At 34.8% G+C, this 12,564-nt stretch overlaps 1 protein-coding gene across 2 annotated transcripts in view; it reads right to left on the bottom strand.

The window, feature by feature from the left end:
- The window catches only part of tab2 (TGF-beta activated kinase 1 (MAP3K7) binding protein 2), a 41,270-nt gene that overhangs the window by 13,831 nt on the left and 14,875 nt on the right, over positions 1-12,564 (bottom strand). For both annotated transcript variants that reach the window (XM_067416683.1, XM_067416684.1), the window contains exon 2: positions 611-779. In XM_067416683.1, coding sequence (XP_067272784.1) covers positions 611-712 — 102 coding nt within the window. In that variant the 5' untranslated portion in view covers positions 713-779. The remainder of the gene's footprint in view (positions 1-610; positions 780-12,564) is intronic.

Raw genomic sequence — 12,564 nt, 5'->3', positions numbered from 1 at the left:
CAATATTTAGATGTTTTTGCACACTCAAATTCCAGATTTTCAAATAGTTGCATCTCGGCTAAATATTATCCAATCCTAACAAACCACACATCAAGCTAATAAAAAAATAAATAACAGTTTTAGAAAGCGTTATATTGTTTTTATTTTCACAATTTTATGACTCAATCAGCTTTTCTTTCACTCATGAGCCCCCGTTTGGGAATCGATGCTTTAGATAAAAGCGTCTTCTAAATTAAAACAAATGAAAAAACCCTACAATGCAAATGTAATGTGATATTTTAAGAAGTATGTTTTAATTCACCAGGAACTGGCTAGATTGTGGAATGCCGTATCTACATGACAGGTGGTTTGAAGAGAGGAGCTGTAAAATAACAGGGGTTAATGACAGCGTAACATTTTTGCGCAATTACACCAGGTATTATTTTAAGACAATAAATGGTTTCTTTTGATTTTGAATTAGCTTGATATTCGTTATGTGACAAATTATGCTGGGTCGAGACGAATTTCAAAAGGATAAGTACTTCGGCTAACAGAATCACCTTTGATATACTCCTCGTATAATTCGCACAGGACACGCCCCTTTCTAGATAGTGGAGCATGTCTAACTCACCTGTAGGACACACTCAGACACCACGTCCTCTGGAACTTCTGGAAACTTTTGCCGCAGGTGGTGCAGAACCTGGTTATCAATCTGCTGGTTTCCCTGTGCCATTCGTCTACTGCCAAAACAGAACGGACTTGACCTCAGCACGCTCGCTCGCCCACTATCTTAGCATCTTCTGCATTAAAGAGAGAAGAAAACAATGCATATTTGTTAGACTAACCAAATAAAAAGATCTGGAAAATTGGGACAGATGTAGTCCAATATATAGCTCAATGAAACAACAGTCACTAATATCATACTGCGCTGATTTTGCCAGTTTTCCCAACCTCAGATAACAGATAACACATTTATTTTTCTGAGCATTCTCCCTGTATCTCCCAGATGATCCTGCCCCAAACTCGCATTATTGACCGAGCCAACATTGTTGGGCTGGTCGTGAAGCTTGCAATTTTACTACTGTGAAGTAGTATGACAGTGAAGGATGAGAGAGGACCAGGCTTGGATTTTATGCCAGCGTTTTTGCTTTCAGTTTGTTTATTTATTTTTTTAAGTCTTGTTTAAATGTTCACCGGTTCCCGCCTCCTTCCCATATCGACAAACTTTTCTGCAATGGGTTTTTTGGGGGGTACCGATACCAATATTAAGGAAGAAAAGGGGTCCGATATTGATATCGGTCGATATTCTTCATGTGTACATTACAGGACAGTACCACACCATGTTTGGATGCACTTTCCCATTGGTTTGTCCAAACTTTTCAGTAGTACTGTATATAGAATACAGTACATATACATAAACAGAATATATACATGAACATCTTTGCAATTAGGGCTGTGGGATTTTGAAGAAAAATGCGATCTCGTTAAATAATGCGATATTTGATATGCGATATGATATTGCAATTAGTGTGTAAAATCAAGTTAAATTATATAAAAAAAATTATTTATAAAATGATAATGAAACCATTTACGTTTCACATTCTTTCTGGGACAAGAAAGCATCGCTATAACTTCTGAAAGTGACCAGCATTGTAGAAAAAAATAGTGTCAAATTGTTTACGTTTCGGTGTGTGTGTGTGTCAAAAAGCGCGAGACTGCAAATTATTGTGTTTAATAACTCTTTTTAACGTTAAGCAAGTCACGAGTAACAGTAATGTGCCCAGTCTATTCTCTGCCCTATGTGTGACCTAAAACGTACACTTTTCAATGTTGATGTAGCCTATTAAAATCATTCAGATATTGCGAGCCACTGCGATATGCATATTGCGATATTTCGATCATTTCGATATATTGCAATGACTACTCAAATGATGATGAAACTGATATTTTATTTGCTCTGGCCTAACTATAATGGCAAACATCAGTCCTGACTTTAATTTTTTGTGTAAGGCACCACAATACTTATTAACAAAAAAGGGTTTAACATATATGACAGAACTATGGTTCATCTGCACATAACTCATTAACAACTAATTTATATTCAAGTATTTCATACATTAAAAAATTCATCCATTTAGTCTATGAGGATCAGGAAGCAAGCGTACTTTATCGGATTCTTTTATTTATCGGAGCAATAAAAATGACGTAATTTTCACCCATATCACCCGATAATTTATCTGTCCAATTAATATCGTGCATCCCTAGATGAAACCATTCCAAGGACACATATTATAAATATGATCTTTCAAGGAGTAGTGGAAAGGAGGCAACTTTAGTCATCTAAATGTACTGGGATTACAATTCTTACCTTACCAACAAAGTTTGTGGAACAATCAATGCCAGTTTTGCACCTGTGAAGCACATTATTAACACTGGCAATCTTCCTCGAGAGATTTTGGTCAACTGGAGGTTTGTAAATCGACTAAACTAGCTGCAAATGCCTGAGAACAGAACGCAGAAACTATAGAAATAAAAACGTCAGAAAGGCCCTCTATGGACTATAACGGACACAGTTTACTACAACCCAGCAAAACTGTCTTACAAGACTTTAAGAGAGCTAAAGAAGAACTATTACTGAACTAATGCAGAACATACTATATTGCAAAGCCAAGAAATATATAACTACAGTTACATTAAGTTGCTCAAAAATCACAATGTGTAGTTGATGTCTCACAAATATCAGGGTTTGAAACATTAAAGGGTCATGAAACCCCCCTGCTGCAGCGGTGTTTTTTCACACCTCCGATTTGAAAAAGCTTGTTAAAAGGGGAGTGGTCGACTGTGAAAAGGTGGGATGGTATTGTGTGGAAAGAGGGAATGGTTTGCATAAATAGGGGAGTGTCAGTAGGTGCATTAAGACTAGCGATACCAACAGCAGCAGTTACAGCGGTTGTGAGACATGTTCTTGGTTCACGTTGGCATTGTTTACCACAGTGAGATTAAATGAGGGATGAGTACAGCGAATGAGAGAGCTATGAGTGGCGTGCAGCAGAGATCGCAAATCATTCAGCTCTTCATATTCAAACCAGCATAATTCAGTGAGAAATGAAAATAAATGTTATTCTGCATGACGAAATATTTTGCAAACGTGATAAAACTATATTTGTCCAAATATGCACGCTGTTTGGCAAGATGAACAACGCGCCGACGTGATAAGAGAGTGTGAACCACCCAACATGCGATGTGACAGAGATGTGTAATTCTAGATCGGGGTAAAAGCGAAGGGGTTTGAGGCTTCAGTCTCGACCGCGCATCTGAAGCAGAGCGACGCGCGCTGGGTTGCCGTGACGATCCGCGCTGTCTATCACTCGGCAGCTAAATCTATATTTGTCCAAATATGCATCACACTGTTTCACTAAGAGCCCGAACACATGCGGTTTAGTGCATGGCTGTGACGACAAATAAAACGGAGAGGACGTGGCTTTTGTTCATTAGCCTAGAGATTACAGATTGGTTATTTTGCACTCCTGACATAGATAGTCAACGCTTGCAGGTTCGGCGTGCGATTCCTCAGGTTAATTTTACTTTACCGAGCCTTTGTAGCAAAGGCTTCCACAGACGGCGCCGGTTACAGCTCGCTCGCCGCCCTTTACGTTACTTCGTATCAGCACAACGCCTAGCTTTCCTCCGTGACTTTTCCGCACGCTGCTTCCAAAACTTCCCCACCATATCTCTACAATAATGATGGAAGACGAGCCTGACAGAAGTGACTGTCTCATGCATATTAACTAAATTATCTTGTATGCATACTACAGCGCAGGGATTGGACTGAATGAGCTTTATGTCATGAATATATATCAAAAATCGCTCGGAGCGGTCGACGTCAGCATGTGCCCAGCAGCCCATACTTGGGCCGAAAAGGCCGCGCCGACGTCAGCATTTGTGACGTTGCTCCGACTAAGCTTTTCAAACCGGAAGACAGAAATCGCTCTGAAAAATGCAAAAATAACTATTTTCACATATGAATACCATTAATGAGTACCCTTAGTGTTTTCAATGATGTGCAGCCTATACATATCTGTTTACATCTCAAAAAAAGTGTTTTGGGGTTTCATGACCCTTTAAGGATGGCCGTGGATGGATTCACAACATAGGAGGCTGCAATAATGTTCTCCAGAACAAATTCATAAATTACCAACAAAAGTGTGAATAAAGTGTAAATAACTGCTATTTAAAAAGGCAAAATCCCACTAGCTGACTTGAAACCAGTAGATTTTGATCAGGGATGTCACGTCTAGAGACTGTGTTGAAATATCGCCCTCTCCTGTCAGATGTCCGTCGCACACACCAAAGCTTCATTAACATGCTGGTTTGATCCAGAATATTGCCAAGAAGTGAATGTTAATACAAATCAGAAAAGATTTACACAGAAGTCTATGTGGAAACATGATTACTGCTGGAAAAAAAAATTGAAAAAGGCCCTTATGAAACTTTACAAAGCAACAATAGATCACAATTTTAAAAAACATGTTTGCTATAAAACAACAATCCATTATAAAGCTGTAAAATACTGTTGTCAATGCAGACAATTTGCAATTTCTCTTTTTAGCTGACCAAATGTAATGTTTGGATAGTGACTTTTGGTGACTATATATTATATCACTATCTATTATATTCTAAACTATCTGTGCTACTATCTATTATATTCTAAAAACACATTTAGAAACAAACAGGGATGGATCCAAATTTCAAGCTTTGTCGCTCTTTAATATGCCATGACAGATCACAGTTCAAGCAGATCAAGAACTGATAATCTCATATTATCTTTAAAGATGTTACTACACATCACAAAATAAACCTGGGTGGACAACAGCTGTTAGAAGATACATTACAGCTTCCCGAAATGAATCCGGTCTCGTGTAATTACTCAACCAAGGAAAAACTGTCAATGAAATATTAGCACTTAACGTTATAAGACAGCTATCCAATGACCATAAACTGATTAGCTAGCTAGAAAAAAATGCTCTAGAGAGGAGCATTTTGCTAAATATATGCACTATTATAGTCATTACATTTTTTGCTTAAAACTTTTGATGTTGTCATTATTTAATGTAGGTATGTTTAAATAAATATGGCATAATATGCTTTAAACTATTGATGTATGTATGTTTGTATGTTTTAATAAATATGGCATAAATATGCTTAAAACTATTGCTGTCTTCCTTATTTACAGTACAGTAGGTACAGTAGGTATGTTTGAATAAATATGGGATAAATATGCTTTAAACTATTGATGTCTTCATTATTTAATGTAGCTATGTTTGAATAAATGGCATAAAAACAAGGTATTGCAGTTTATTGTTCTTTAAATGTATATATTTCACCAACAATTCTTGAACTTCAAAAGTTGATATAAAAACAGCCTTATGAGCAATTGAAATGTTTGGATAACTCAGCTTTAGCTATTTGAGTGTGTACGTTTGATTAGTTGATTATTAATTGATAATTTATATTCTGTATCAGTTTTGCACATTACACTTTTAATAAAGTGCAAGTATACATTATTAAAGGCTATTCCGTTTGTTAGGATATTGATCTAGCAGCTGTTGTTGTCAAGTATGATTTATATTGTTTCCCAACTTTAAACCGGTATTAAATTTCATACCAGTATTGCCTGTCGTGGCACAATCATGCACCAGCTCGCTTTGTTTAATAAATGAGTTACAGAAAAACAAAGCACTGCAGCTTCAATCAGTCAAATGCTCTACTCAATCACACAGAATACAGCAAAACTCAATACATGGAAATTAACAGAAATTCAATAAATGAATTGGGGAGGGGGTCTAATGCTATTTCATGCATTCTGACTTATTTACACTGTTAAAGAGTTGATAATTATGGACAACAGAAAAAACCAAACAAACAAAAAAATGCGAGTTGGACGTATGACATATCCGTGCCAAATGCACTTCTTGAGGATTCAAAAAAGTTTCTGAATGTTATTTTTTTCCCCGAGTATGGCCATGTATTACGCCAAAATGGTTAAACTCCTTGTATGGACACCTCAACTCTAACTCAGTGCTTTACTTCCAGACATTTATACGAGACAAAATATGTAATATTGTTAGCAACTGTGCTAGTTCTGTCCGCGCCTCTTCCCCGTGCCACTGCTCTCTTACGCAAGTCTGTAAGAAAAACTTCCTGAAACACTTAAAGCACTCTTTATTTGATTTAATCTTTATTCTGTTGTATTTATTGGTCTTATTGCTTGTTTCTATGTTATGATTGTATTACTGACTATTTATTGTACTTCAATAAGCTCGCCTAGTGAGTGACGCAGAATATTAGCTCATGTAAACTGGCATCTAATTGATAACTTCTATTGAAAAACTATGATTAAACTCCTATGCCGTTTTCTGTGTAGCTTTCACACTGTTTAAACAACCAAACTAATTTCAGCTATTAGCCCATTTCACTGCCTTAGTTGTTGTATACATCTGTTGTGCAATCTGTTTTGGAAAAAGAAAGAGGGAGGACACGAATTAAAAACAAGAGAGGGAGGGGAAAAAAAGTAAATTTACTGGTTGCTCAATAGGAAATGTACAGTTTTCTACCCCAAGGCTAAAGAGGCCATATGAAATGCTTCAAGAGTTGCAAAACACAAGCAGTGCATTTTTTTCAATATAGTTCTTCAAATGCTTGGTTGTTTGAGATGCAGGCAGCCCATCGGTCCATCGCCCTCGGCAAAGCCACAGCTCAACGAAATGAGCCGCTGCCTTAACAAGACGCTGATGGAGAACTGCGCTGTCTGCCACACCCACACAGCGAACATACGACAAGACCGAACTAACAATATAAGCTAAGGCTGGGAGATATGGACAAAGAAAAATCATATCTCAGTTCGGGGTGTAATGGTACACAAACCTGAGGGTTCGGTGCGTACCTCAGTTTAAGTCACGGTTCGGTGCGGGTTCAGTGCAGCAGTTTTACACAATTGCTTTTTATTTGTTTTTTATTAAACTGTGGTTTACTGAACAAATTGTGTCTGTCCTTAAATGAATTCAATTATAACAAAACGTTTTTTTTAAAGATAATGCTGTAATGGGAGCATAAAAGGGAGCCCAGCCCTTACTTACATTACTAAAATATTGAAGATTAACAACAGAGCCCAAAATTAGCCTACATTCAGTTGATATTTATTTTTAGATATAATAATCAAACCCAAATAACGTATAGTATGCAAACATGTAAACTTCGCGTAAGGCACATTTTGCAATAACTTCTAAATCCAATTATAAAATGTTTTTTACTCCAATTTGTTATTGAAATATAATAATTAATACACAGTGGCTGTCATTTTCATGATTAATTTAAACACACAATAATAATCCAGACACCAGTAACAGGTTCAGTAGAACATAATGAATTTATAGGCTAGTATAATGAATATATAGGCTAATATAGGTCATATAGGCTAATATAGTGAATATATAGGCTAATATAATCAATATATATTCTCATATAGTGAATAGGCTAATATAGCAAATATATTGGCTCATATAATGAGGCTAATATAGGTCATATATAGGCTAATATAATGAAAATATAGGCTAATATAATGAATATATAGGCTAATATAGGTCATATATAGGCTAATATAATGAAAATATAGGCTAATATAGGTCATATATAGGCTAATATAATGAATATATAGGCTAATATAATGAATATATTGGCTCTTATAATGAATATATAGGCTAATATAGGTCATATAGGCTAATATAGTAAATATATATAGGCTAATATAGTGAATATATTGGCTCTTATAATGAATATATAGGCTAATATAGGTCATATATAGGCTAATATAATGGATATATAGGGTAACATAATAAATATAAAGGCTAATATAGTGAATTTATAGGTTAATATAGGTCATATATAGGCTAATATAATGGATATATAAGGTAACATAATAAATATAAAGGCTAATATAGTGAATATATCCTCCTGGGACCCAGTAATAGACTTTTGTCCACTGTAGTGGACATTATATTTTAGTGAGTTTCTGTGACATCACACACGTCACAGTTTTGAGTCAGGATGTCCTTTATAGAGCACATTCAGGGCTTTGCAAAGATACCAAATGTTTGGAGGTGTCACCACGACAACAACAACTTCTTGGTCTTTAAAAATGGCTGACATTAATGTTTAGCACTCTTATGGAAATATGATCATATTTTGTAATTATAATTTAAATCGGATTAATTTTCTAATTGTTTGTTATAAATCAACATCTCAGGAAAATGCTATGGGGTTTCTAATCTAAATATGACTCTTTGTTACAAAACAGGGCATTGATTTCATAAATGTCCACTGTAGAGGACACCGGGACATAAATCATGTTTATCAGGCATTTTGGAGACACAACAAGTAAATAGAAAAATAAATTACATAACAATATTCCTATGAAATATTACATATTATTTTGAAAATGTTGCCAATTATTACTCCCCTTATTACACTTCTTTTTTTCATTACATGTTGCACCAAGAACACAATAATATGCAAATTAGATGCAATATATCGATACATTGTATTGAATGGGAAAATCCAAGTATGGCCATTTTACCCACATATTGCATAAAGTAAGATGGTGTATCAAAGCATTCAGTTATATGTTTTATAACAAAGCTCAGAATCATCTTTAAAAAAAGTTTGTTTAAAAAAAATCCTGAAACTTAAAAATGTATTCGTGAATTAAAAATAAATCCCATTGTTTTTGCCTATACATGCAATATCATTTCATTAAAAAAATTTAACAACTGAGTCCTGGTGTCAACTACAGAGGACATATCATAAAATATGAATATAATATAATTTTCCAAAAAAATAATCTGTCCATTTGTTTCTTATGCTCTAAACAATCCAATGACATGAAAAAATACAAAATTCAAAAAACTTTTTTTTTCTGGGTCCCAGGAGGATATAGGCTAATATAGATCATATATAGGCTAATATAGATCATATATAGGCTAATATAGATCATATATAGGCTAATATAATGGATATATAAGGTAACACAATAAATATAAAGGCTAATATAGTGAATATAAAGGCTAATATAGGTCATATATAGGCTAATATAATGGATATATAGGGTAACATCATAAATATAAAGGCTAATATAGTGAATATATAGGCTAATATAAAGAATATATGGGCTGATATAGGTCATATATAGGCTAATATAATGGATATATAGGGTAACATAATAAATATAAAGGCTAATATAGTGAATTTATAGGTTAATATAGGTCATATATAGGCTAATATAATGGATATATAAGGTAACATAATAAATATAAAGGCTAATATAGTGAATATATAGGCTAATATAGATCATATATAGGCTAATATAATGGATATATAAGGTAACACAATAAATATAAAGGCTAATATAGTGAATATAAAGGCTAATATAGGTCATATATAGGCTAATATAATGGATATATAGGGTAACATCATAAATATAAAGGCTAATATAGTGAATATAAAGGCTAATATAGGTCATATATAGGCTAATATAGTGAATATAAAGGCTAATATAGGTCATATATAGGCTAATATAGTGAATATAAAGGCTAATATAGGTCATATATAGGCTAATATAGTGAATATAAAGGCTAATATAGGTCATATCCTCCTGGGACCCAGAAAAAAAAAGTTTTTTGAATTTTGTATTTTTTTATGTCATTAGATTGTTTAGAGCATAAGAAACAAATGGACAGATTATTTTTTTGGAAAATTATATTGTATTCATATGTTATGATATGTCCTCTATAGTTGACACCAGGACTCAATTGTTAAAAAAATTTAATGAAATGAAATTGCATGTATAGGCAAAAACAATAGGATTTATTTTTAATTCACGAATGCATTTTTAAGTTTCAGGATTTTTTTAAAACAAACTTTTTTTAAAGATGATTCTGAGCTATGTTATAAAAGATATAACTGAATGCTTTGATATACCATCTTACTTTATGCAATATGTGGGTAAAATGGCCATAGTTGGATTTTCCCATTCAGGACAATGTATCGCTATATTGCATCTAATTTGCATATTATTGTGTTCTTGGTGCAACATGTAATGAAAAAAAGAAGTGTAATAAGGGGAGTAATAATTGGCAACATTTTCATAATAATATGTAATATTTCATAGGAATATTGATATGTAATTTATTTCCCTATTTACTCGTTGTGTCTCCAAAATGCCTGATAAACATGATTTAAGTCCCGGTGTCCTCTACAGTGGACATTTATGAAATCAATGCCCTGTTTTGTAACAAAGAGTCATATTTAGATTAGAAACCCCATAGCATTTTCCTGAGATGTTGATTTATAACAAACAATTAGAAAATTAATCAGATTTAAATTATAATTACAAAATATTATCATATTTCCATAAGAGTGCTAAACATTAATGTCAGCCATTTTTAAAGACCAAGAAGTTGTTGTTGTCCTGGTGAAACCTCCAAACATTTGGTATCTGTACAAAGCCCTGAATGTGCTCTATAAAGGACATCCTGACTCAAAGCTGTGACGTCTGTGATGTCACAGAAACTCACTAAAATATAATGTCCACTACAGTGGACAAAAGTCTATTACTGGGTCCCAGGAGGATATATAGGCTAATATAATGGATATATAGGGTAACATCATAAATATAAAGGCTAATATAGTGAATATATAGGCTAATATAGGTCATATATAGGCTAATATAGTAAATATAAAGGCTAATATAGTGAATATATAGGCTAATATAGGTCATATATAGGCTAATATAGTGAATATAAAGGCTAATATAGTGAATATAAAGGCTAATATAGGTCATATATCCAGTGAAAGAGTTGATTTCTCTAGTGAACTCTCAGCTGTGGACACTGAAGGACTTCTGAGGTAAATGCGATGCTACAGGAGATTGTTCTCAATAGGGGTGGGCGATATATCGAATATTAGCAATAATATCGCAATTATTTTGACGAGGTTGTAAAATCTGAAAACATCATGAATGAGAATGACTATTTCAAATTCAAGGATTCCCAAAGAACGTTACCAGATAACCCATATAGTGCTTAAAAAAAAGAAAGAGCTCTGCTTCCGCCGTTCACTAAACATTGGAAGCAGAAGAGTTAAATAAGAGCAGCGAATGACAAAGAAAGAAACATAAACAGGAGCGCATGAGAGAAAGTGCAGAGCGGGACATGCTTGCCGGAGTCTGACCTGAAGCGCTCACACGCACGCTCGCTCGCTCACACGCACGCACGCTTGCACACGCACGCACGCTCGCTCACACGCACGCTCGCACACGCACGCTCACTCGCTCACACGCACGCTCGCACACGCACGCTCGCACACGCACGCACCCTCACTCATTGCTCGCTTATTTGAATTAAGGCAATAAGTTTGCACAATTTAATTAAGTAAACTGAACAAATGTGTTTTTATGGTGCTATGCACCAAACCGTGACGGTTCAGGACGAATACGTGTACTTTACACCCCTAATGTGTATACTATGCTGTTTTATTTATTTATTTTTTACATTTGATTATTCAGTTTCAGTGAAGTATTTCTTTCTTGAATGCTACTGTTAAATAGATTTGTACCTACAAAAAAAGTAGCATTTGTGCTTTTAACTATTTTGTGATTTATATTGTTGGCTTAAAGTAAAACTACTCATATCATGAATTAACCTAATATCACCCACCGCTATAAAACAGCATAGCGTATGATGCATTATAATGTAGCTTTAGCACAAAGAGCTCTGACTGCATTGTGTGGTTGTGCATTTACTGCATGTGCAACTATATCTGACCGGCATGGTGGAGGGTGTAAAATAGTGCTGTGTGGTATGAGCTGTACACTTAGTCTCTATATTTGGCTGTGATGGTGTAGTCAGATAAAGTCTGGACCCTCACTGCTGTGTACAGCCACAGTAATTTACACCACATTAACACGCACAGGTATAATTGAGCAGGGTTTTACGGTTAAAACGGGTCTTTCGGAGCAAGCACACATCGCTGAGGCCAACCATAGTCCGATAATGTATGTCAGGGATGCAAATGAGTGAGGGGTAAAAAAAGGTGAGAACGATAGAGAAAACATTCTCCGAGGCCAGGACACTGTGTGATTTACTTTTCATGCTCATTTATAGACACTATTAAGTTTCTAATTCTAACAGGTAAGCGGTAAACAAGTGTTTGTGTCTTATGTAGGACAAAAGCACTCTTTATAAAACACAAAACAAGGATTCAATAGATGTGGGAGCTGAACACATAAACAAAACAAAAACAAGAAGGCAACAACCAAATAAAATGTATGTTGGAAATCATCTTAGCTTCATTATTAACACTCAAAACTGAAAACTGAAGATCCCACAGGTCACAAATGCATCAATATTGGATACTTTGTGCACCACGTTAAACCCTATTTCTTCTGATGTTCAGCCACCAGAATATCAAGGGCCCGTGTCCTTTGTTTTGCTGGATGCCTCAGCCTTGCCTGTTTTTCTTTGATGCGTTTAT

The sequence above is a fragment of the Pseudorasbora parva genome, chromosome 15 (assembly GCF_024679245.1).
Source record: "Pseudorasbora parva isolate DD20220531a chromosome 15, ASM2467924v1, whole genome shotgun sequence".
In the NCBI taxonomy this organism is placed as follows: domain Eukaryota; kingdom Metazoa; phylum Chordata; class Actinopteri; order Cypriniformes; family Gobionidae; genus Pseudorasbora; species Pseudorasbora parva.
Note: the sequence above shows the minus strand (reverse complement) of the source record. Positions and strands in the feature narration are given on the sequence as shown.